This window comes from Oncorhynchus gorbuscha, linkage group LG25 (assembly GCF_021184085.1).
Source record: "Oncorhynchus gorbuscha isolate QuinsamMale2020 ecotype Even-year linkage group LG25, OgorEven_v1.0, whole genome shotgun sequence".
NCBI lineage: Eukaryota > Metazoa > Chordata > Actinopteri > Salmoniformes > Salmonidae > Oncorhynchus > Oncorhynchus gorbuscha.
The window spans coordinates 35278959-35306549 of record NC_060197.1 but is presented as its reverse complement, the minus strand read 5'-3'; the positions used below and the strand labels follow the sequence as shown (position 1 = coordinate 35306549).

The 27591-nt window shown below is 40.9% G+C and overlaps 1 protein-coding gene across 1 annotated transcript in view; it reads right to left on the bottom strand.

Moving 5' to 3' along the window:
* Nucleotides 1-17418, bottom strand: part of LOC124014550 (nuclear factor 1 B-type-like) — a 104419-nt gene extending 87001 nt beyond the window's left edge. Inside the window, 2 exon segments of the mRNA XM_046329680.1 lie at nt 10610-11141; nt 17084-17418. Coding sequence (XP_046185636.1) covers nt 10610-11141; nt 17084-17101 — 550 coding nt within the window. The 5' untranslated portion in view covers nt 17102-17418.
* Nucleotides 17419-27591: the final 10173 nt, after the last annotated feature.

The following is a 27591-nucleotide window of genomic DNA, read 5'->3' as shown; positions in this document are numbered from 1 at the left end:
GGCAGGGAAGAGGGAAGCCAATTTGAGAAGAATTCCAGTTATCCAGTGCCAGGGCGTATAGCCTTTCAGACCGAATCTGAGCAGCCTATCGTAACGAGGCCTCATTCCTCCTCATAAAATCACAGCTTTCATAAGAGAACTCTGTTAGCATAGCGACGGCTGCTTTATTCACCTCGCTCTGACGCCATTCCACTTGGCTTGTCAAAACACAGAGAGCGGTGGAACCGCGTTTCATCACCTCTCAGTGACCTATCAGGACCTATCAGTGCTGATAATGGGGCTTTGTTAGGGTCTATTAAATATTTATCGTATATATATACACAATCACTCATGTTGTGGAGGAGGCAAAAGTGGATGTTTGGACTGAACTTAGATCTGATGATGATTTGTCTTGTGTTTATTTGACTAATCATGTATAGCATGCCTGACCTCAGGTATCTGTTCTTGGTTTGGTATTCTTCATTGCACTTGAAAGAGTCGTTTTCATCAAATAAACCATTGGAATACTTGTTCAAATGTTATCTTTCTGACTTTCTGAATTACTCCCTCCTCTGCTCCGATCTCTCTCTTCCTGTAGGCTTAACTACCAACTGGAAAATCCCTCTCTCGCTCAGTGTGTGTGTGTGTGTGTGTGTGTGTGTGTGTGTGTGTGTGTGTGTGTGTGTGTGTGTGTGTGTGTGTGTGTGTGTGTGTGTGTGTGTGTGTGTGTGTGTGTGTGTGTGTGTGTGTGTGTGTGTGTGTGTGTGTGTGTGTGTGTGTGTGTGTGTGTGTGTGTGTGTCTCGCTGTGTGAAAACAGGATATGATTATCACAGGGGGAAAGTAGCTGTCCAGACATACTCTGACACCTGTCGTTAGACTGATTGATTTTCTCCTTGTTCCACCCCACAGGATGTCCCCAAGCCACTAGAACACGACAACTTTCATGGAAATCTGCAGCCCAATCATAAATGATCTGATATCTTCCCAATATATTAATCGTTTCAATCGTGTAGAACAGATTTGTTGAATATCATGAAAATTTGAGTCTTTTTGATGAATTTACATTGTTATGAAAAATCTTGTCTCAGAAAATAACAAGTGGATATATACGTTATGGTTGCGTTTTACACATGACAAGATTTGTTCAAGTTTATATCTCTTCCTACTGCTTTGGATTAGGCTTCTGATGGCATCAATGTCGATGGGATTTTGGATAATCACACACTGGTAAAAATACACAGCTACACCTGTCTGCTGAGTTTGTTCTTAAATCTTTAATGTCAGGAGAGTGGTTTTAGTTCAATCATAATGTCAAGAGAGTGGTTTAAGTTCAATCATAATGTCAAGAGAGTGGTTTTAGTTCAATCATAATGTCAAGAGAGTGGTGTTAGCTCAATCTTAATGTCAAAACAGTGGTTTTAGTTTAATCTTAATGTCAGGAGAGTGGTTTTAGTTCAATCATAATGTCAAGAGAGTGGTTTTAGTTCAATCATAATGTGAAGAGAGTGGTTTTAGTTCAATCTTAATGTCAAGAGAGTGGTGTTACCTCAATCTTAATGTCAAAACAGTGGTTTTAGTTTAATCTTAATGTCAGGAAGGTGGTTTTAGTTTCATCTTAATGTCAGGAAGGTGGATTTAGTTCAATCTTAATGTCAGGAGAGTGGTTTTAGTTTAATCCTAATGTCAAAAGAGTGGTTTTAGTTCAATCATAATGTCAGGAGAATGGTTTTAGTTCAATCTTAATGTCAGGAGAATGGTTTTAGTTCAATCTTAATGTCAGGAGAATGGTTTTAGTTCAATCTTAATGTCAGGAGAGTGGTTTTAGTTCAATCTTAATGTCAAGAGAGTGGTTTTAGTTCAATCTTAATGTCAGGAGAGTGGTTTTAGTTCAATCTTATTGTTAAGAGAGTGGTTTTAGTTCAATCTTAATGTTAAGAGAGTGGTTTTAGTTCAATCTTAATGTTAGGAGAGTGGTTTTAGTTCAATCTTAATGTCAGGAGAGTGGTTTTAGTTCAATCTTAATGTTAAGAGAGTGGTTTTAGTTCAATCTTAATGTCAGGAGAGTGGTTTTAGTTCAATCTTAATTTCAGGAAAGTGGTTTTAGTTTAATCTTAATTTCAGGAGAGTGGTTTTAGTTTCATCTTAATTTCAGGAGAGTGGTTTTAGTTTCATCTTAATTTCAGAGAGTGGTTTTAGTTCAATCTTAATGTCAGGAGAGTGGTTTTAGTTCAATCTTAATGTTAAGAGAGTGGTTTTAGTTCAATCTTAATGTCAGGAGAGTGGTTTTAGTTCAATCTTAATTTCAGGAAAGTGGTTTTAGTTTCATCTTAATTTCAGGAGAGTGGTTTTAGTTTCATCTTAATTTCAGGAGAGTGGTTTTAGTTTCATCTTAATTTCAGGAGAGTGGTTTTAGTTCAATCTTAATGTCAGGAGAGTGGTTTTAGTTCAATCTTAATGTCAGGAGAGTGGTTTTAGTTTAATCTTAATTTCAGGAGAGTGGTTTTAGTTTAATCTTAATTTCAGGAGAGTGGTTTTAGTTCAATCTTAATGTCAGGAGAGTGGTTTTAGTTCAATCTTAATGTCAGGAGAGTGGTTTTAGTTTCATCTTAATTTCAGGAGAGTGGTTTTAGTTCAATCTTAATGTCAGGAGAGTGGTTTTAGTTCAATCTTAATGTCAGGAGAGTGGTTTTAGTTCAATCTTAATGTCAGGAGAATGGTTTTAGTTCAATCTTAATGTCAGGAGAGTGGTTTTAGTTTCATCTTAATTTCAGGAGAGTGGTTTTAGTTCAATCTTAATGTCAGGAGAGTGGTTTTAGTTCAATCTTAATGTTAAGAGAGTGGTTTTAGTTCAATCTTAATGTCAGGAGAGTGGTTTTAGTTCAATCTTAATGTCAAGAGAGTGGTTTTAGTTTAATCGTAATGTCAAGAGAGTGGTTTTAGTTTCATCTTAATTTCAGGAGAGTGGTTTTAGTTTCATCTTAATGTCAGGAGAGTGGTTTTAGTGCCACAGACATATGTGAGGAATGAAAAGTGGGCCTCTACAGGCTTTGACAACTCAATGGGGCACTAACTCATACCAAACACCCATTCCCAAGCCCCAGCCGCCTCTTTGACCCACAGGATGACATTATCCAGTGTTCCACCGGGGATTCATCCTGCAAACAACATGCAGTAAACACGCCTACTCCAACACACACACATGTGCAAACACGCGTGTAGGCACACACAGGCATGCACAAGCATGCACGCATACACACGCCCACACACACACGCGCGCACTCACACAAACATTGTAATGGGTTGCCTTTTCTTTATCTGTCTCAAACCTGGCAACTCATTATAGAATGACAGGGAGTACTGTACTTGCAGACAAAAGAAGAGACTACCATCACTCTAGACCTCTGATCGGGCTTGTCCCAAATGAAAAGAGTCTAATAGTGAGCGCGGGAGGGGGTACAGAGAAGTTACCATCTCCCTGGCAACCTCCCCCGATTGTCTGGCCCTCACTCCCTGCCCCCCTCCCCCACCTCCACCCCTTTCTTATTTTTCCTTGGCGGTCATTCATGTGCTTTAGCTTGATGAAGGATGCACATTGGTTTTACATTCTCTGGATCTGAAAGACACAGATGACATTAAAGGAATGCTTCTTCCATGCTTCTATTGTCCTCTGTATGTGAATCAATGTCTTATCTGGCCAGTATTCAATGATGTACAGTTCTTCATCTTGCCGCTTCTCAATGTTCGTCTACATATATCCTTCTCTCTTTCCATCTTCCTCTGTCTTTCCCTCCTGATCTTTTGCAATCCCTGCTGTCAGATAGGGCCTGGCAGGCAGACTGGCTGGTTGAAGAGAGGAGGAAAGAGGAGAGCACAGAAGAGAGGAGAGGAGCGGAGTAGAGTAGAACAGAGTAGAGTAGAATAGAAGTAGAATAGAGTAGAATAGAGTAGAACAGAGGCGAGTAGATCAGAGTAGTACAAAGTAGAACAGAGTAGAGTAGCACAGAGTACAACAGAGTAGAGTAGAGCAGAGTAGAACAGAGTGGAGTAGAACAGAGTAGATTAGAGTAGAGTAGAGCAGAGCAGAGTATAGCAGAACCGAGTGGAGCAGAGTAGAGCAGAGTAGAGTATAGCAGATCAGAGTGGAGCAGAGAAGAGCAGAAAAGAGTAGAGTAGAGCAGAACAGAGTAGAATATAACAGAGCAGAGCAGAGTGGCACTGAGGAGATCAGATCAGAACTGAGTAGATCAGAGCAGAATAGAGTATAATAGAACAGAGTAGAGCAGAGCAGAGCAGAACTGAGTAGATCAGAGCAGTGTTGAGTAGAGCTGAGTAGAGCGGAGCAGATTAAAGAAGAGTAGAGCAGAGTAGAACAGAGTAGAATAAAACAGAGTAGAGCAGAGCAGTGTAGAGCAGAACAGAGCAGAGTAGAACAGAGTAGAGTAGAGCAGAGCAGTGTAGAGCAGAGTAGAACATAGCATGGTCAAACAGAGTAGAGTAGAGTAGACAGCAGTTCGTTGGATGGTAGTAGTGGAGGCTGCAGCAGGGTCTTTGTAAGCCAGGACAGTAAGGTAGTGTACAGTGTGTGGTTTGGGACAGGGGGTGAATGTACCCATTTGTCTACATTTAGTAGGGCTGGTGGACAGGACGGGACTAGCTGGGAGGAGGGGGCGACACCAGCACTCCTGTCAAGTGGTCTCATGGGGGTTGAAATGTATTAGGCTATTCTCACAAAGCCTGGGAAAGTCTGATGGCGCTGAAACATAAGGATACTGTAAAATAAATATATATCTATATCTATATATAAATATATAGATATAAATATATAATCATGTTCTAATTCTATTTCTATGAGCTGAACCCACAGAAAAATGGATCTGTAGCCTACAAAACTGTGGAAACTTCTATAAAAATATCTGAACTCCTTTCTCAAAAAGACAAAAGGCCTAAAGAGGCACTAAAGGAGTTACAGACCAAATGTGTTTTTAAAGTGAAAAGAAGTGATAACGTTGGCTGAGAAGCAGGCATCCACATAGGGCTGTGACCTCTACACAGAGTAGTCTAGTTTCCATGGAGATTTATGTATACAGTGCACACAAAAGAGGGCTAAGGAGGTAACATGGGCTGTTTAAGCCTTGAGGAGGGCTAAGGAGGTAACATGGGCTGTTTAAGCCTGGAGGTATTTGCCGGAGCAAAACCCTTCTACTAATGACATGCGGCTCATACTGAGTTGTAGAAGCCTTGTTTCAGAGCACCGGGGTTAGCATCGGAGAGAGAGCTGGAGGGAAGAAATGATTGTAGGAGAAAGCAAAGGCAGAGCAGGAAAAGATCCTAAACATGGGAGAAAGGAATGAGGGTCGGCAGGTAGCCTAGCAGTTAATTAATAAATAAAATAATGAAATAAATAATGAAATCAATCAAGAAAGAAAGAAATCAAAGAGAGAGCTTTACCCGAATAGCCTAGAGTAACACCACATCATGTACACAGCAACAGGGTAGAAGAGAAGATTTAGCAGAGGGAAGAGATATGGGGGAGGGACATTTAGCAGGAAGAGCAAATCAATAAAGTGGGCAGCAGAGCTGGGAGGGACTTGTTCTAAGTGGATTAGATGTAATGTGATCGATAGGTTATGGCTCCAAGTGAGGTATTCACTGCAGGCCCAACAGCATGCTACTGAGCAGCACAGGGTTGTGGTTCACAATGAACAAAGCCTTCGCAGAATTCCTTGGCTAAATTCAGAACGAAGTTTCCTCTGTGACATTGGAACTACGAATAATTCTATTGTTGTTTAAAAAATTAATGTGAACCAACCATCTCTCTTTTGCGTTGAACATCGCGATACTGCACATAAAAACACACTTCATCCAAAGGACAACCATTCTTATATTGACTCCACCGACAGAGACTACTGGAATAAGCAGACTACTGGACTGCACTAACAAAATAGCTCTTTGTCAACCTAACCACAACAAAAGACATGGAAAGGTGGTGTCCTTAACACTGTGGGTCTGCAACGATTTAGTTTCCCGCTACTGGCATCCTCCCAGCCATCCTTTTCTGGCTATGAGCCCTGGGCCTGAAGCAGCTGTCACAGGAGTCTGGGGGTGACTTGACGGAGAGTCAGAGAGGGGTGGGCGGTGTGCCAACCCACAGGGGCAACTCCTGGCAGAGGAGAAGAAAGAATGGAGGGAGGAGGAGTAGAAGAGGGAGGAGAGGAAGGAGGGAGAAAAGGAGGAAAAGGGAGAAGGTGGAAGGAAAAGAGGGAGGGAGGTCCTGAGGTCAAACTGTGACCCGGAGGTCCTGAGGTCAAACTGTGACCCGGAGGTCCTGAGATCAAACTCACTGCCCTTGACCATGCCTCAAATGCAGCCAGCTGGAAAACCAGAGGCACACAGCTCCGACCGCTACCCCACACAGTGCAGCGTGACCAGCCGGCCAATGACCAGAGAAGACAACCGACCAACATTGACACCACGCCAACCTGGGAGGGAACACCTGTCTTTTGTTGACTCTCCCACTAACTGAGTCAAAATCTGACAGACGGACGGGAGGACGAGAGCAGACTGAGAAATGGTGGTCAGGGGACCACTGGTGGTCTGTGAAGCACGACGGCTGACCCCAATTATCGGGGTCAAAGAGCAGAGGGCCTTACAGGTAGTCCCCCGCCACCCCCTTAGGCCAAAAGTCCCCCCAGTCCACCCACACGCTTTGGGGCCAAACGTGTATTTTCACAGATCTTTTTTGCTCAATTAAACTTCAGAGGACAGCCTGCCACATCTCTTAGCTGAGGTCAAGACACCAGGACTATAAGCGATGTCTGGCTCTCGTAAAACAGAGCCGTCGTTTTAACATGGCAGACTGTATTAGATCCAGCACCTATCAAGATTGTAAAAAAAATGTTGAAGGAATAAATGGGGGAAGATTTAGAAAATGAAAACATAATGTTTTTACGGCCGCGTTAACTTTCAGCACCAGGATAACAGGGAAGGGAATTGAACCTTGGATCAACCAAGCCTGTTATTTTACTGGCTATGAGTTAAACTGTTTTTATCTTCAACATGGACTCGCAAATCTCTGATTTTCTTTAAAGTAAAAAAAATAATATTGTGGGAAGATTTTCAACAAGAAAAATAATTATTGTTGAAAGGATCTACATCCAAAGCTAAAAGAGACAAGTTTGGGACACCAGTTCCACAGACATCAGTACTCATTAGTAGGTAAAAACGTTGGAAGGACCTCAGCCAGTTATCTAAAAGAGAAGCACTCAGACAGCCCCTTCATGTATGAGACACTTCAATCATATTAAATAACTGGTCTTTTGAGGCTCTGAGTATATTTCATCAATAATGTTCCTCCGAGTCTAGAACAGAGCTAAACACAGAGTAGAAAAGGGTATTCCAGGCCGGATAAGAGATAAATACTACATAAATCATGCAGAATCTACTGAATCCTCTTACAAATCTGGCATTCAGAGCACAATTTTTTAGAAATGTTCCATTAGTCATCCCAATCACTGTTTAGCTGCTAAAGGGACCCAGAGATTTATAAGAAATCTCTTGGAAATCACGAGCTTTGGGTTGAATAAATGAAATGCTCTCTTATTCTGAATATTTGAAGAAGTAAGTCTACAGTTTATCCTCGAATGTTCATATATGGTAAGCAAAATGTTTGCGTGTGAAACAGTGATGACAAGTGAAATGAAACTGAGTGAACAGAGGCCCTATCTCCAAACATGTCCTGACAAATCAGACTGGTTATTATCCAAAATATTCTCTCTATCCATGGAACTTGATATGCAGAATATGATACCAAAAATCTTTGAAATTACAATACGAAACAGAAATGTCTGATGTACACAAGGTGGTTACTAGCAGCAGCGCATGGCGAAGGGTATTATGCCCATGCCAGTGAGTTTCCATTGAGAAAGACTGGCAGGTTGGCACAATGGCTTGCCCACTCCCTGCCCCCAACCCCCTCCCGCTGGCATTCATCTGGGCATGCACACGGGTGCTGCTAGGACAGATTTTGCCCAGCTAAGCGCGTCTATGCACGACAACAACGGGTTGAGAAGCCTCTCTAGATTCACCCAACTCACTGAGCCAGGGACCTTTCTTTGGGCATTAGCCCGCAATGTTCATTATAGCACCAACTCATGTTTTTATAAACAAAGTAGCATTTCATTTACATTACATAAGAAGCCATTAAGAAGCAGCTGGCACCACAACATTTCAGAGGGTTGCTGTTTAAACCGATTTGAATGCAGATACATATTCAAGAATATGGAATTGCATAATTCACCTAGGAGAACACTAAAGTCTGAATGGTATTCAATCTAAATCAAATAAACCATGGAGCATATGACATCATTTTTCCTAGCGACTAACGGAAACGGCATATTCTGTTGAAGTGGGGCAGCAGTTTGTTACTTTTTTCTTTGTGTTTTGTTTGTTTGTTTGTTGCAGAAGAACAAAAGCATGGCGGTCCACATTCTGCCACTGTCAGAAACTTTCCAGCGTGCCCACTGCATTGCGGAGGCCAACCAACGAATCAAAGGCACGCTGGAGCAGACAAAGAGGGTTTGATGCCAACCTCGGAAACTCTAACAACCCTTACTGGCGTTTTCCCTGCCTGCCTGGCAGAGCGCAAACAAAATGGCACCCGCCTTGCACGCTACCACAATGTGGCGAGATTGTCTAGAAAGCTGGGCACTGGTAACGGTATGCCAAAGACCGCCCTTACGCTGTACTAGAAAATGTGTCCTACTTTTCTGGGCTATTAAAAAAACGGTTGGAAAATCTTTGAAAGTCTTGTTCAAATTAAACGGCCAACAAAATGTCCGACCTTTTGCAAATGAAAATTTGATATGCGGTATCTAAGCTACTCAAAACATGAATATGGTAAGCTGCCAATACAGGAAAAGCTGATTACCCTTCATCACTATTCATCACTTGGGAAAGATATTAATAACGGAAAAACATATTTTCAAATATTAGGATTCCCCAACTTGGCAACCATATGTATACACATCGCAAGTGGCAAATGCAACATTCAGACTTTTAAAATATATATATATAAACCATTCAATTAAATTACCACAACCTGTGGTGTGCAGTATGCTTTGTAACTGATTATTCCTTACATATCAGCGGACCACATTTGAGACATTTTGAGGTGTGCTCTCTGATACTATTCAACTGTGGCAGATGCAAACTAGACATGAGAATCAGCAGCGCCCCACAAAAGACACAAAAGAGGGTCTGATGCCAACCATGGTGCCAGTGGCAACCATTATTGTCTCTCTGCTGAGCCTTCTGCTTCCCCTGGTACTTATCAAACACAAAATGGAGGCTCTGCCTTTCATGACAATGAGCTAGCTAAACTGTGTGCGTTTCTTCTCCAACAGTATTATGGTGGGTATCTTTCTGAATGTGTTGGCGTTATCGTAAGAGGATTTATTGTGGCCCAAGGTTGGACAGGGAGGTTTAAATAACTTTAAATGCACACTTGTACTAAAAAAATCGAACAAAAGGTTAAGGAAATAGTTGTTAATGTAGCACAGAAAAGTTACAAGTGGCAAATACCTAAGAGAATGAATAACAAAACAACCAGAATTTGCCAGAATATATATAGCAACGTCTTGTAAAATGATATATATTTGGTCTGAGAAAATGACTGTTCTTGCTAGTTTCACCTTCTTAGAACTATATAAAGATCACTCTATAGCATAACATCAAGAAATACTATGACTATGTTTGAGTTTATAGGCATTAAGTTAATTTCTGTAATAGTTTTCATTCTATTTTAAAAATCCAATACATTTACATCTTCTTACCCAACAAATCATGTAATGTATATTTTGCCAATGTATCTACTGTATTTATGCACTATTTGTGAAATTATGTCAATTTGATTAATTGACTATATGCTGAGATTGAAGTAACACATTTGTTCATTTTACATTTGTCTCCAAACCACATTTTTCAGTAAAAATCTAATGTAGGAACTCCTTGTTACAAAAACTAGATTAAATATCTAATCAAAAAATCAAAACTGATATCAACATTTGTCAGGAAAAAATAAATACTGTACATCCATTTAAAAAAAACATACATTTCTCTCTTTCCCTAAATCCCCTTTTTAAATCCATAAAGTCTCATCCGTCACATCAAATGATGTTCTAATTTCTATTATGTTCAATCATCCAAAAGTGTACAATACATTTTGTGAACACATAAGTCGTCGGCACTTTAATGTAGTAAGTCTATGTAAAGAGACCTTGCGTGTGCCTAAAAAACACAGCATTCACAACTGCACCGGTATCAAACCAATCAGAAGAGAAAAGCAACGCAACACACACTATCTTGTCTTCTATCGTCTGTGTGCGCAAATTATGTGTGAATGTTATATTATGGTTTTTATACTGGTTATATTGTATTGTATAAAAAAATGAAAAGCCTGATTGCACGTGGCCTTTTTTTCATTCACGAAAGACCTTCTGAAGCCACCATAGCTGAGAGACTCCAACCACCCTCCAATGAGGCGGCCAAGATGGCAGCAGATATGACCCATGACCTTGACCAACCCCTAACTCCACCCACCCAACCAGTGATTCACACAGTAATTCAACCTACCTTGGTCCTGGACATAGTATGCTAGAAACAAGTCGAGCTCCTTGACCGACACTGTAATGTGATGCGGCTGGACGCAAAGTGCTGGGTTGGTGCAATGCGGTGACTTGACGAGGCGCTCGCCGTCTGTACTTTCCAACGGGATGCCTTTGAACAGGATGACCATGACCAGGTCCAGGCGCCACACCTTGTCGGCCTGCCGCAAACAGTCGATCCGGCGGATCTTGCCCTTCTGGTCGGGGTTGGAGAGGACGCAGCACGGGTGTTTCTTGCCTGTCACGCTGAGCACAAAGTCCTCGCGGTACTCCTGGCGGATGTCCTTGCGGAGCTTGGCGAGGAGCCTCGAGGCCCACTTCTGTTTGATCTCGGGCTTCTCGCTGAGCAGTTCGTCCTTGACCGCACGCTCCTCATCCTTGGACATCCGCTTCTCATGCTTCTTGAAGTACTTGCGTTTCCTCGCCTGGAGGTTGAACCACGTGTAGGCGATGGCACGGACGTGAGGGAGAAGTGCCTCGATGAAGGGATGAAATTCATCCTGAAAGGCAGGGGGGAAGGGAGGACAGAGGAAAAGAAACAAGAGAAGTCACGTCAAGTGGCTTTTCCCCCAAAACGTTCCCATTCGATAAGCCAGAAGTCACCCTGAACAAAAAATAAAATAGACAATACACACATCCACCTTGTTACAGAATACCTTCTATACAAAAGTTGACATTAGGCATTTTGTGATTAAAATACAGTAAAATTATAACAACTAAATTAAAACAATTCTGTACTGGAGACAAACCACAATGTCACATATTGACTCCTATAAGACAGTCAAGTCTATCTGGTCTGAGAGTTTACAGCACAAATCTGCTCAGAAAAAAAGAAGAAACACCATCATTGACATTTTACCATCTTAAATACGGCTGGTGTTACATCTGAGAAATAACAATCTAGGTTGCTGAAGACATGAGGATGCCACGGTGTTTATTACAACGCCAACACCACAATAGAGCAAAGCGCACATTAGAATGTAGTCTGGTGCTGTTCCCGTTTCCCTTGCAACATGCTCTGACTAAGATTTCTGGGAAGCCCACATTAGAATGTAGACTGGTGCTGTTTCCGTTTCCCCCGCACATGCTCTGACTAAGACTGCTGGGAAACCCACATTAGAATGTAGTCTGGTGCTGTTTCCGTCTCCCCCAAACAAGCTCTGACTAAGACTTCTGGGAAGCCCACATTAGAATGTAGTCTGGTGCTGTTCCCATTTCCCCCGCACATGCTCTAAGACTGCTGGAAAGCCCAGTTAGAATGTAGTCTGGTGCTGTTCCCGTTTCCCCCACACATGCTCTGACTAAGACTGCTGGGAAGCCCAAATTAGAATGTAGTCTGGTGCTGTTTCCGTCTCCCCCAAACAAGCTCTGACTAAGACTTCTGGGAAGCCCACATTAGAATGTAGTCTGGTGCTGTTCCCGTTTCCCCTGCACATGCTCTAAGACTGCTGGAAAGTCCACATTAGAATGTAGTCTGGTGCTGTTCCCGTTTCCCCCACACATGCTCTGACTAAGACTGCTGGGAAGCCCACATTAGAATGTAGTCTGGTGCTGTTCCCATCTCCCTCAAACAAGCTCTGACTAAGACTGCTGGGAAGCCCACATTAGAATGTAGTCTGGTGCTGTTTCCGTCTCCCCCAAACAAGCTCTGACTAAGACTTCTGGAAAGCCCACATTAGAATGTAGTCTGGTGCTGTTCCCGTTTCCCCCGCACATGCTCTAAGACTGCTGGAAAGCCCAGATTAGAATGTAGTCTGGTGCTGTTCCCGTTTCCCCCGAACATGCTCTCACTAACACTGCTGGGAAGCCCAGATTAGAATGTAGTCTGGTGCTGTTCCCATTTCCCCCGAACATGCTCTGACTAAGACTGCTGGGAAGCCCAGATTAGAATGTAGTCTGGTGCTGTTCCCATTTCCCCCGAACATGCTCTGACTAAGACTGCTGGGTAGTTGGCACGAGGATCATGCCCCCTCACACTTGCATTTCTCTTATCAAACCGTCCACATTCCAACATGTATTTGCCCTTCGCTGGAAGTGGAGAAACGATAGTCTAGAAGGGGGGACTGGAGTGTAGTCAAAAATGCTCATAGCCGTTATGAACATTGGTTTGGGACTAGGTTTGCAGTCCAGCGCCATGTCCCTTAATGTGTTTTCATAGATGCATGGCACTTACTCCGAGTCATTCCTAAATCTAACCAAGGTTGACAATGAAAATGGCATCTTGGCACAACCTGCACATTCTTTCTAGTTCCTCTGCTCCTTTAATAAGGGGGGGATTGAAATGCCTTGTGCTAAGCAGAAATGAAATCCTTTCTAAATCCACTTTAGGTGGGTAGGTTAGATTTGTTTTCCCTCACAAACGTAGGCCTGTCTATAGGTAGCTTGTTTGACTGCAAAGTGCAATGCCAAGGAGCATGTAATTTTGACTAAGACAAATTATTCTGAAAAGTATTAGGTGTTAATAATTCAAAGGAACTTGTTTTTTTTACTATTTATAAAACCAGCTTTATTGCAAATACTTTTAAGTTGAGATAAATCTATGGGCAGCCTAAAGTGTTTTAATACACTTTTAACATAAACAATACATAACAAAGCAATCTCATATTATACCTGTTTGGATTTAGTAAACAGCAAAAACTTCAGAATGTTTAAGTCATTAACATTTCAAACTGAAAAATTGTGAGAAGGCTCTTTTGAAAAAGGCTTTGGAGGACTTAAACCACATATTGTTCTTTGTGTAGGCAGGCAGACTAGCTCTGGGAAAACCACAGAGATCCACTCCCTCCTGTATCTATGCTCTCATGCTACCCGCATGGTGTTGCTCAGCGGAAGCCACATCGTTGATCTGCACTGTCATGTGCCAATAAAACGTGACTTTGGGCGCTGAACTAAAACACTGGAGCAAAATCGATCATTAATAACAACTCATTACATTTTTAACAAAGTATGAACTGATGTTGTTATAGCCCTTTTGCTTTAGAAGGTGAGTTTCTGAAAGATAAAAAGCAACGTTTTTTGAGTATGTAGAAGGAAAAATGGTAATATAGTCAATATTGCTGTGAAGTGATAGTACATTTTAAGCAAGACATTAGTTGTTATAAAAGTAACGTTAGTTTTTAATAATATTGCCAATAACTGTTTATACAGTAACAGTAAGATATATATATATATATATATTGTATTTACACAGCAACCAATTACAACTCAGAAACGTCTTCCCTTCATATAAGAAAGTAAGCCTAGTTTGCACTAGAATTAAGGTTTCGCTATGCAACATTACTAAGGTAAGCCTTGGAATTGCATGTGATGCTGTGTAAGACAAATGAGTTGGCAAGGGCCTTGTGCAGTGAACTTCAGTTGAGGCCATAAAAGCCCAATCCTCTTAAGCACAAACTAAACCACATCTCAGTCAATCACTTACTTATGCCAAGTAAAATATAAACAGTCAAACTGAGTCAGCCAAAAGCCCTGCTACTCTGTCTAACCACTGAATCAACCATTATCATTGTTTTCATCTTCATTCACTGCAAGTGGCTCCCATGCAGCTCAACTGAGTGAAACGCTCTCCTGAAACGCACTATGATTATTTTAATTTTATAATATTACCAGGCCATAACCAAATTGTGGTAATCTAAATATAAATAATAATAATATAATTTGGTTAAAGGGTAATCTGTTGATTTGTTTCAGTTTACACATGAGACACGGGACAAAGGAATGTAGTTTTGCATCATTTAATCTGATAGCATGATTATGATCACGGCATTTTGGAAGATGACTTTTACTGTAGTTTCTGTCGAATACACATGGTGGTACTATACATACTCTTTTTTTGGGGGGGGGGTGTTCTCTCTCACTGGTAACACACATGTTCTTTCTAACTCAAAATTAACTTGTCATCCTATAATACAACCTATTTCGTGCACTTTTAATCAACACACGAATACCATTTCATGGTGGTACAAAATATAAGCAGTATACATACCATTTTCAAAGCATTTTTTGTCGATAGTCGTATATAATAGAGGCACATAATCGATAATAAGAAATCAAAACTTAAAATCATTCCATATACCTGAGTAAGACAAATCGGAGAGTACATCATGAGACAGCAGTGTACACAAAATAGGTACTTCGATTGATTCTTCTGAATGCCAGGTACAGGCTACCACTTTATCGCGCCATTCCTCCTTGCCCGTAAAGCACCATGCAAGATTGTGGAGAAGTTATCCGCGCAAAGGTGTTATACAAAGAACATCAGTTAGATTGTGGAGAAGTTATCCGCGCAAAGGTGTTATACAAGAACATCAGTTAGATTGTGGAGGTCCAAACAATCCTCTGTTCTCAGTTTAAATGGAGACGATATGGCAGACAGGCTATTCTTTTCCAAAGCAGCACATTGAATCCCTATATGGTTATCTCAATCCGAGCCGGTGAATGAAGTTAAAAAGAAAACCCGATTTTCTGGAACAGTGCGCTTTATAATGTGAGAAGTTCATTCATGAAAGTATTGTGAAAATGATAGAAAGCGCTGAATTTCAGATTCCACACTCTTCTTGTTCAAACTTGATAGCCTATAATATCGACCTGTACACCCTCAGTCTGCACGATACTAACAAATCCGTCCCCAATATGTTTTCTCTCACTTAATTACACAGTCATAGTCTATACTCCTCCTCCTCCAACAAACGCATTCCATTTCCACTAGCCCACCTTTTCGTCTCCCTCAGAAAACACAGCATAAAACGACCCCCCCCCCTCTCTCTCTCTCTTGCTGTATGAGTTATGATTTTATGAGCGGAAGACTTTGGACCAGCGCCCCGTTCAAAAAGAATCGCAATGGAAAATTCCCCTCACAAATACAGTAAGGACTCGAGACATTATTCGAACTCTTGTTTTACATGCAGCTTAACCGGTCGATCATTTTCCTTTACAGTATACGGGCATATGTAACATAAAATCCAATAGAAATGTCCAATATAGCGTGTAATAAACTTCTAAAATGCATTTCTCACTCAATCCACAATATATACAATGGCCCCCTCTACATACAATACATGTTGAAATTGCAACAAAAGTAGCTTGATTTGCCTTGATGGCACACCTTTAATAAAACGGAAAATAGTTTAGAATTTCAAGTAACCTAATTCTTATTGCCTGATACCTCTGGCTCCCCACCCGTTTCTACAAAAACCTCAGTGAAAGACCTGAAGAAATGTAACCAAGTTCATAGACTGAGCTATGGATACAAGGACTGGCCATCCATGATATCAACATAATAGTTTAAACCATGTTTTGAGGTTATATAATGCTTGTTTACATGGACATTATTTACAAACATTGGAGTAAAAACATCTTTAGGGTTCTGGGTTCTGATGAGGCACGACAGTTGAACTAAGCTCGTGAGGCATTTATAAAGTATATTATTCAAGAATCAATGGGTACATATCATTAATTTATATGTCCATGGATGTAGCAACTTTATATTGCCACTTTATATATATATAGCATTTGGCCTTTCTAAACTATGCCAGTTACAGGAAACTGTTCAAACCGTGTTATGTCACGGTGGCGCATGGTTCTGATGGAATTTGGATAAACAGTAGAGTGGTTCCAAAACTCTGACACACCTGAGGTCATTACAATTTCCGCATGACCCCACCACATAAACGAGACAACAACATTTTCCAACACCACAACAACATTTTCCAACACCACAACTCATAGCTACGACCTATGAGGTCCGGACAGATCCACCATTTAGGAACTACTGGAACAGCGCAGAGGACAGGAGCAGCCTGTCAACGACTCTTCGCTTCAACTCCACAGTAATATACATGTACTGGCCTAAACTACAATTTGGTGTCAAACAAATAGTAAATCATGTTTCATTTTTAATCCTGAGAGAGTAAAATGCGATTATGTGTAAAAGTATTCTCGACTACTTCGCCAATGGCCAGTAACCTGTTTTTCATTGCACGCCGGAGGAACATCGTGTTGTTAACCTTTTCCTTTTCACGGAAGTTACGGCTCATTATTGGACTATATAGCAATTATATAAATATGGTGTAAATTAGAACAATTATCCCTATAAATGTGCAATTTTTCGTTCGCAGAAAACCAGACATTGTTGTTAACGCCTTGCCTCTGTAATCACCTATAGAATTGCTCCATACATTACGAATCAAGTTCATTGCCAACAAAGGGGGCAGGGGAGGTTAACGCAGTGTGTGTGCCAATACATTTTCTTTGGGCGCTCCTCCGACCAATGAAAAGCATTTGCATATCTGTTAACGGGACTTGTCCAGTTGTCATTGAGATAATTCTATTCCTGCTCAACCAGACCGGGTTGCAGTGAAGAGCAAGTCAACAGTAGGAAAAGGCGATGTTGTAACAGTTGTAAAATTACACGTTATTGCAATAATAATCTACATTCACGTACCATTGCACTGTATTGCATGGATTTAAAGGGGGATCCTGGAACCTGGGTGAAACACAAGCTGGTGCCTTCACATTTCTCACGTTCAACTTTGTGCTTTTCAGGCTTTTTTTCTTGATAGTGCTTGCAACAAAAAAAACGGAAGAGAATTCTTGGCAGAAATGCGCGTAAAATCAAGTCGCCGCCCCCCCTCAAAAAAATCTTCCTTCCTCTTCACGTCTTACTTTTGGATAGCTTTTGGGTTGTTCGGTTGTTGTTGAATGCGATCCAGAAGAGGCTGAGTTTTCGGAACTGGGCAGGTCTACGCCTCACTTTCCCCTATCTGACTGCCTTCTCTGTGCCGCTCTGCGCAGCCAAAGAGAGCTCCGCACTAGAACTTGGATTCTCGCCTCTCATTGGCCAGTGCCGCGGCGGCCTCTCGACTCCGCTTGTAGAACCATCACTTCCGCTCGCTACTCAGTGTTTGTGGCAATACATCACAGGCTGCAAACTGCTAGACTGGCAGAAGTTGTGGTTATTCAGTGGTTATAGATGTGAGTTAATTTATGTTATCTGTGGTTACAAGGAAACCAAATATATATTTGTAGTTATTATGTCAATTAGACATATAATCATAACACAATGTTATTATATTATAGGCTATAGTCTACTGGTCACTAATAATAATACTCTTTATGAAATTGTTTTTAATCGGAATACTATTATTAGCATATTACCATGATTATTATACCAGGTACTTTTTTTGTTTTTACAGCCCATCATTTATAATAGTTTTCAAATTGTACTAAAGGCTACCAACAGTGTGGCTACTGTCGTTAATTGATTTGAACTAGGCTTAAAGAACGACTCTTGGTGAAGTATTTCCTTAATATGCAAATCCTTCATATTCTATATGAGGCAATTGCATCAATTCTCTGGACCAACACAGTAGGGAACGTCAGGCTTGGGTGAATCCAAATGATAATGGATCATGGACTGTGACAGGATTTATACAGTCCACAGACTCTGCATTTTGTTTTATACATTGCCATTGTAGTTCAATATTTTATCATTAAAAATGCTTAATGAATGATTGGCTAAGTGAATATAGCCCCAGAGGACGCGACATAAATACAAATGCCCAACAGAACGTGGATATGGCCTAGAGAGTTCACTGAATCTAACCGTCTAATATACCAAAGCTGATTAGAAAGTTATTTATTTGTTCTATATAACTTGTATATCTCCGAAATGAAAACAAATATGTATATGCTATATAATTTAAGTGTTTTGCACAGAAAATCAATGCAACAATATTCCATTTTCCAATTAACATTGATTGTTCAGAAATACCGTTATAAGAGCAAATTAGGCTGCTTTATTCAAGTCCTTGTCCTTGATATAGTCCCTGACATGCATGCAGGGGAAGAATGCACTCTGCAAAAACTCAGAGGCAAATTAACTAAACTAGCGCTATATGTTATAACATGTGCTCCCAAAATGTATGCCTATCTGTCAAACACATGTTTTACGATAAATAGGTTATCGGTCATTAAGAACTTTTACCATTGTCCTCATCTGATTTCAACGCCTAAGCTTCTATTTTTAAAGCAGTCCTTCCCTTCATTACGAAGAGGGAACTGATGTATAATTCGACACCAAGCATGGAGAAAGGTTGGAAAAGTTGGTCAACCGAAACGTCGAAGACTGCATGATCCCTTTGGTGCACTGAGTCCTCTGAGAGTGAACTTGAGAACATAGGTTATTTCATGAGAGAAAATGTGAGTTTTCATACGGCCTCTTCCACAGTAGGCTCCTCTATTAGAAATGCTGTGTGTTTTGACACTCTCTAGATAACTTTTGATTTGGAGTATTTTTGGCACGCAATTATTTCTCGAGAAATGCATGAATAAGGTGCGACAAAATCTTAAGACGTGGCCGAAATAACATTTTCAGAACTTCACATTGTTTTAAAAATATTTTTTACCCATTTTACGCACGCATTACGCACAACGTGCCCTACATGTATTTTTTTTTAGCATTAAATGCGTTGTATATGGTCTTCTTTGCTATAGCTTACTGAAGGCAAATGGAGAAAAAAAATCGTTTTCAATGATAATATACATTGTGCTTAGGTCGACCCATATGTATTTGGTCACGCCTTACAAAACGCTCACGTGGACGGCGAGAAGAAGATATCAGTGCGCTCAAAGTCACCGAATCTTGTTCTATTGGCCGTTGGACATATGTTGGCAATATGGATGTGATTAATATGTTGCCTTTTGATCAAAGTGCATGCTGCGTCTAACCAGGTAATGTCATTGCATCATATTTTGATAAGGATTATTCACTAAGATTTCATCAAAATAATCATAAATTCGAATGTCCATTGTTCATTTGAAACCATGAACTCCAAGTCGCATTCGACAGCTACTATCAGGGCCTTTGTATTGTACATTTTCTGCAAATTATATTGTTTTCAAACACTGTACACTCACTGTACTCTAACAACACTCATACTTAATGTGGCACTCATTTGCCAGTACAAAACAAGATAAAGGTCCACGCAAAAAGACAACACTTCACAAAGTGTTATTTTTGCCGAACATGTTGCTTGTAATTCTCCCGTGTTATATTTTGCGCGGTCAATGTTATACATCTACGCATTGGTGTCCATCTTTAGACCTTTCTTCTGTGTGTGTGTGTGCACGCGTGTGTGAATTTGAATGCATGAAAGACAGAGGAAAAGGGTCCCTTTCCCTTAACGTTACCAGAAGGACTGGTGTATATTGATATAATGCTAAAAAGAGAGGTGGAGTAATATTGATAAATACATTGATGAATCAACAGACGTGTATAGCAAGTAGGCCTAGCACAGAGATAGAAACCGTGTAAATGAGGTCATCAGTTGCAGTTGCTGGGGAGATTTGGACCAGATTCATGGTTGGAGGAGAGAAAGGAGAGGGGAAGGAGAGCCTTGCTGATGTCAAACTTGGCCTGTAGACTATACAAGGAGCCAAATAGTGGGCCAGACAACAACATTGACTTGGAGAACAGACAAGGAAGATTGCGAAAGAGTCACAAGTGTATCCGACAAGATTATTAATAATGTTACCCCTGTTTTTTTTTATAGTTATGTGAAAATTAAATTCATAATTCAATTGATTAATTGACCACCATTTTCAGCAGAGATTTTTCTGATCATTGACTGACGATAGTTAAAAGCTATAGACTGTAAACTCTCATCTCCAGTCCAAAATTAAATCTAGAATCGGCTTCCTATATCGCAACAAAGCATCCTTCACTCATGCTGCCAAACATACCCTCGTAAAACTGACCATCCTACCGATCCTCGACTTCGGTGATGTCATCTATAAAATAGCCTCCAACACTCTACTCAACAAACTGGATGCAGTCTATCACAGTGCCATCCGTTTTGTCACCAAAGCCCCATATACTACCCACCATTGCGACCTGCTCACTGGCACTCCAGCAGGTATATCTCACTGGTCACCCCCAAAGCCAATTCCTCCTTTGGTCGTCTTTCCTTCCAGTTCTCTGCTGCCCATCACTGGAACGAATTGCAAAAATCTCTGAAGCTGGAGACTCACATCTCCCTCACTAGCTTTAAGCACCAGCTGTCAGATCAGCTTACAGATCACTGCACATGTACATAGCCCATCTGTAAACAGCCCATCTATCTACCTACCTCATCCCCATACTGGTATTTATTTATTTATTTTGCTCCTTTGCACACCAGTATCTCTACCTGCACATTCATCTTCTGCCGGTCTACCATTCCAGTGTATAATTGCTATATTGTAATCACTTCGCCACCATGGCCTATTTATTTCCTTAACTTACATAATTTGCACTCACTGTATATAGACTTTTTGTTTTCTTTTGTTGTACTGTATTATTGTATTATTGTATTGACTGTGTTTTGTTTATTCCATGTGTAACTCTGTGTTGTTGTATGTGTCGAATTGCTACGCTTTATCTTGGCCAGGTCACCGTTGCAAATGAGAACTTGTTCTCAACTAGCCTCCCTGGTTAAATAAAGGTGAAAAAACAAACAACAACAAAAAACACTATTGACAGCAACCCTATCCGATTTTAAATCGGTCTTATCTTTGTGACTATCGCCCCCCAGTGGTGTTCTGTGGGATTACATCGCACATACTTTCTGAAATAGTCTATTGCAGTGGCGAGGAAAAATGTAAGAAAAGGTCTCTCTCATAGTTTCTCATTTTAACTTTATATTGATGTGGATATTACATCAACAAAAGCCTTCCCTAACCCTAGCAAAACATTACTGAACTGACAAAAAAAACATGTATTATTGGTATATGGATAAGTTCTCACTTTTACAATACATAAACTTTATACCATAGTAATAACATCCTACTGCCTATGTAAGTACAGTGTAATGACAGTGGATGTACATGCATTGTAGAGTGAGGGGGGTTCATAGAATTGAGAATGTATTTCATTTTCTATTCCAGTAGGAGGCACCAGTGTTCTTGATTGTGATAACTATACCGTGAGTTTGGCACAACAGTGGCTTGGGACTGACAAATCCTAATTCAAGTGTCAACATCAAACAGACATGCAAGCACAGTGCAGAAACCCACTATGTGCAATGACACAATTCGGGCTAAAGCAGGCTATGTTCTGTATCCCATTGTGAGGTTTGACACTGTTAGGAATAGATTTCTAAATAAACTGGACCTCAGAATTGATCTCCTATTGTCCTAGACCAAGACACAAAACAAGCTGGACAAATGAGCTTTAGTTGAATAAAAGTTTGTCAAACCACAGATGTAAATTCCTTTGCTCTGGAGAGAAGTTTCTCCTAGATATAGATCTAGGGTCAGCTTCCCCTCCCCTTAACCATGAGCGAGGTGAAATGCAAAACTGACCTAAGATCAGTGTCTAGGGGTAACTTCCCCCTACACGATTTCCTTCACCCTGGGAAATGCACGGGTACAACTGCCTTTTTGTCCCCGATCGCTAAATGAACATAGTAGAGGTGAACTGGAGGAATGCTCCCATGGCTGAAACACAAACTCCTCAGTATCTTACCATAGCCATAGAAAATTGTCAAAAAATGTCTCTCGTCCAACGTCTCCTAATTTAGCTACACTGTCAATTCTTTCCACCCCTTCTTCAGGTAGGAAGGAAACCTTTCATTCATTTGGTATATTACATCCAGCACACTGATCAATTCCAATGATCATATCCATCTGGAGAAACACATGAATAGGAAAGCAAAGCTAGCCTGCGGATGTACAGTATCATAAATAGGGTTGACACCAAATCAGATGGGAATAAACAGAACATCTGGAATCCTCCCCACCAGGACCTCTAGGAAACCGTAAACATGGCATAAAAAGGATAACGATGAAAACCTGAGCAGTTGCTAAGCAAAGTTTAGGAGGAGCGATATGACTTGGGACAGGGAGGTAGTGGTATTCTGTAGCCAACCCAGGGGTGCTCACTAGAAGACATTCAAGTGCTAGAGAGGGCTGTTTCACACTTACACAAAGACCGCCACCGTTGAGGACACCATGTTCTCATTATAGCAGCCACTCGGCATGTCAAGTTCCAGTAAGCTCATCAGTGATTGCTTGACTTAGTCATCCAAATCAAGTACAGCGTTTGGAGAAGTGTGATCGCTGGGTGGTCAACAAGCTGATTACGAAGCACTGTAGCTGTAACCTTTCTGTTAGAGTAAAGAACCATTGCCAAAACCGTTTCAAACGTAGCCCTTCTACTTAGCTACTCAGGCTTGACCTGTAGACACAGTGTCACAGCTCAAACGAGAATGAGGTCTAACATATTGACAGGTATTGTAGCACAGAGTAATACAGCAGCAGAGCCAGCGGTCAGACATACTTCAAAATGTATTGCCTCTCAAAAAAAGCTATTTGGGCAACTTGGTCCAACGAATATCAATTTGGGCTAACTAATACCTGACATAAATGCCCTTTAAATTTGATCATACTTGCAGCTGAAAAGAACAACTCACAGCAACGTTTAGCCTGGTCAAAACAGGATGTAAAAGAGAGGGAGTAACTGTAAGTTGCTAACCGCAGGTCGTTCTGGATAAGAGTGTCGGCTACATAAGAAAAATGTAAAGGTAGAACGACAGCAACATACAGAGACAGTGAGAGAGAAAGAAACCAGAACTTACCATCCACCAAGTTCTGGCTGACATATCGTAACATAGCTGCCATTTGATGGCACTGTCTGAAGCTTTCTGTCCAGCCATGGTTGTGTTAGCTACCTTCATCGGACACAGCAGCTCAGTGGAGGATGAGACACCTCATCAAGGAGAGATCAGTCACAAGTGGCATGCTGTGCTACATGTAAGCCAATCCTACCTGACAGACTGCATTATGGGAAGGAGGCTACAACATGACCACTGACTGTGTCCAGACTCCCTCACATACCCAACCAGCTTTCTCTCAGTCTGTGTGTGTGTGTGTGTGTGTATGTCTGTCTATTTCTCTTTCTCACACATGCAACACAAACACACACACACACACACCCCTTCAGCCTGGATTCATCTTGAGAACAGGACCATCATTCTTTTGTAATGTCTCAGAGTCAGCCAGTAGTTGTTAAGCTGCTTTGTTGTGACGCAGTGCTGGCTGAAGTTTACTTGTATTCTTGACTATTTCAACTTGTCTTACCTAAGTTCCATATAAACATTTTAGAAAACAACAAAAGTCATATGGTCGACTTCTGCAGATTCATGTTACATACTATCCATCCCCAAACAACCAAGAGAATACCTGCTTTGTTACTTGGTTAGGCCACACAAGAAAACAAGTGATTTTTCTTCTGAGAAACAAGTACCAACATATTATTTAAAAGGGCAGTAGAAAAGACCTTCTCTCCTGCCACATTCCAAGCCACCAACTGGTCACATTGTCCTCTTCCAGGCAGCTGGGTTACCCCACGTGAACCGTGGGTGGACTGAGCAGTAAAACATGAATGGCAGTGGTTCTGAACTGTTGGCATTCAGAGTCCATGGCATTTAGACAGAAGGCCATTGGAAATAATACCTTGAGTGTTGTGCAAATAACCTCTTTCATGCATTTGCCCCCATGCTCGTAGAAGGGGATTGTGAGATCTGAACTCTTCTTTTTGTGAAGCACTTACTGCATGCTGCTAACGTTAGCTACCTGATTAGTTAATACCAACACAATAAGTGCACTAAATCCGTGTCCGGGAAATTATTATTAAATTAAATTATTAATAATTATTATTAAATTAAATATAGACACCAGCCAACAAATGGCATAATTGTATTACTGTTATTGTTCTAAATAGTACTGCAACATCGAATTAAAACATTGAAGGTTCTACGCCCATTTATACTTACTTGAAGATCATTTACTTTAAGATAATATACTTGTCACGTCTTGGTCTTAGTATTTTGTGTTTTCTTTAATTATTTGTTCAGGCCAGGGTGTGACATGGGTTTATTGTATTGTCGTATTGGGTTTTTTGTAGGCATTGGGATTGTGGTTGATTAGGGGTGTGTCTAGTATAGGCTTGGCTGCCTGAGGCGGTTCTCAATCAGAGTCAGGTGATTCTTGTTGTCTCTGATGGGGAACCGTATTTAGGTAGCCGGGGTTTCACTGTGTATTTTGTGGGTGATTGTTCCTGTCTCTGTCTAGTTTCACCAGATAGGCTGTAATAGGTTTCACGTTCTGTTTGTTGTTTTTGTATTTGTATAGTTATTTCATGTGTCGCTTTTTTCATTAAAGTCATGAGTAACCACCATGCGGCATTTCGGTCCGACTCTCTTTCTACAAACGAAGAACGCCGTTACAATACTTACTTTACGGGTCTGATTCACTATACTGATTGGACCCCGAAATCCTTTCAAAACACATGGAATAATCTGCAACGAACTGAAAACAAAATACATTATTGCCTTGGCATAACTTACACAATACAATTCTGAATATTGTCAAGGATAAACAAACAAACAAACACTGATAACCAAAGTCAACATGCACCTTCCAAGAAAAATCGAATCAAAGTTGATTGGCTGCGTATACAGATTTACAGGTGTTATAGCAGGTGTAGCGAAATACCAACAGGGCAGTAAAATGTCTTATGTTATCAGCTCCAACAGGGCAGTAAAATGTCTTATGTTACTAGCTCCAACAGGGCAGTAGAATGTCTTATGTTACCAGCTCCAACAGGGCAGTAGAATGTCTTATGTTACTAGCTCCAACAGGGCAGTAGAATGTCTTATGTTACCAGCTCCAACAGGGCAGTAGAATGTCTTATGTTACCAGCTCCAACAGGGCAGTAGGATGTCTTATGTTACCAGCTCCAACAGGGCAGTAGAATGTCTTATGTTACCAGCTCCAACAGGGCAGTAGAATGTCTTATGTTACCAGCTCCAACATGGCAGTAGAATGTCTTATGTTACCAGCTCTAACAGGGCAGTAGAATGTCTTATGTTACCAGCTCCAACAGGGCAGTAGAATGTCTTATGTTACCAGCTCCAACAGGGCAGTAGAATGTCTTATGTTATCAGCTCCAACAGGGCAGTAGAATGTCTTATGTTATCAGCTCCAACAGGGCAGTAGAATGTCTTATGTTATCAGCTCCAACAGGGCAGTAGAATGTCTTATGTTACCAGCTCCAACAGGGCAGTAGAACGTCTTATGTTACCAGCTCCAACAGGGCAGTAGAATGTCTTATGTTATCAGCTCCAACAGGGCAGTAGAATGTCTTATGTTACCAGCTCCAACAGGGCAGTAGAATGTCTTATGTTACTAGCTCCAACAGGGCAGTAAAATGTCTTATGTTACTAGCTCCAACAGGGCAGTAGAATGTATTGTGTTACCAGCTCCAACATGGCAGTAGAATGTCTTATGTTACCAGCTCCAGCAGGGCAGTAGAATGTATTGTGTTACCAGCTCCAACAGGGCAGTAGAATGTATTGTGTTACCAGCTCCAACAGGGCAGTAGAATGTCTTATGTTACCAGCTCCAACAGGGCAGTAGAATGTCTTATGTTATCAGCTCCAACAGGGCAGTAAAATGTCTTATGTTACCAGCTCCAACAGGGCAGTAGAATGTCTTATGTTACCAGCTCCAACAGGGCAGTAGAATGTCTTATGTTACCAGCTCCAACAGGGCAGTAGAATGTCTTATGTTACTAGCTCCAACAGGGCAGTAGAATGTCTTATGTTACCAGCTCCAACAGGGCAGTAGAATGTCTTATGTTACCAGCTCTAACAGGGCAGTAGAATGTCTTATGTTGCCAGCTCCAACAGGGCAGTAGAATGTCTTATGTTATCAGCTCCAACAGGGCAGTAGAATGTCTCACAAATACAATACAAATACACAAATAATCTCAAATCTAAACTAGAAACCACATAAAACAGAAGAGATCAAATTAACAATCAAGAGTGTCGGAATCCAGAATATAAATATGTGGTGTGTATGGACAGTATATCAAAGAAAATGGCATGTACAGTAGTATAGACCACACCCCAAAATGGTCCACTGCAGCTCAGTTGGTAGAGCATGGTGCGTGTTACACCAGGATAGTGTTTGATTCCTGGGACGACCCATACTTAAATGTATGCACTCATGACCGTTAAGTCGCTTTGGATAAAAGCAACTGCTAAATGGCAGTTGTTATTATTTACTCTCAAACGGAATGGTCACAAAATGGTTGCCTTCAAACAAATAGACTAATGCAGCAACGGCACAGCACACTGTGCATTCAGAATGAAGCTTTCACCTGAACAGGGTTATGACTAGTTACCACAGCCACAATATAAAAATGGTCTATATTATAAAAATTCATAAAAACGTAATTTAAGGTTAGGATTAGGCATATGGTTAGCAGTGCGGTTAAGGTTAGGGTTTGGTTTAAAATCAGATTTTAAGAAATAGGCAGGGTTTAGCCATAATTATGACTTTGTGGCTGCGGTACCTAGTGATGACCCCTGAAGAGGTCTATGGCTGCTATTATACTATTTATCATGTCCCTTCCTAATTAGGGTCCACTGGGAAACACTGACCAAATAAATGCTACCTACCCTATGAAAATACTTTATCGCACAAGGGCACTTGTGCAGGCAGCAATAACATAGGACATACACCATGAAACATGGAAATACAAGTTATAAAAGTGGATTTATTGAAAGAGCATAGCCTAGTTGCTTAGACTTGTTCATGTGGTTCAGGCTGGCAGAAAAGAAAGTCAAGGACTACGCTCGCACACACTGAAGGGTCGACAGTCGGCACGCACTACGCCCTTTATTGATTTGGAACGGAAAATCGATAGATTTCGTAGTCTTGACTGGATTAGGCTTAACTGTTTGGAGATCCAGCTTTAATTGGATTAGTACACTCTTTTTTTTCAACTACAATGACATCTAATGTGAAAATCAATAGGCCAAATCAATCCCTTCACTGACCAGTCAGGAAAGTGGTTCTGCTACAGCTGCTAGATTTGGGAGGGGGGACATTCCAACCACCTGCTAA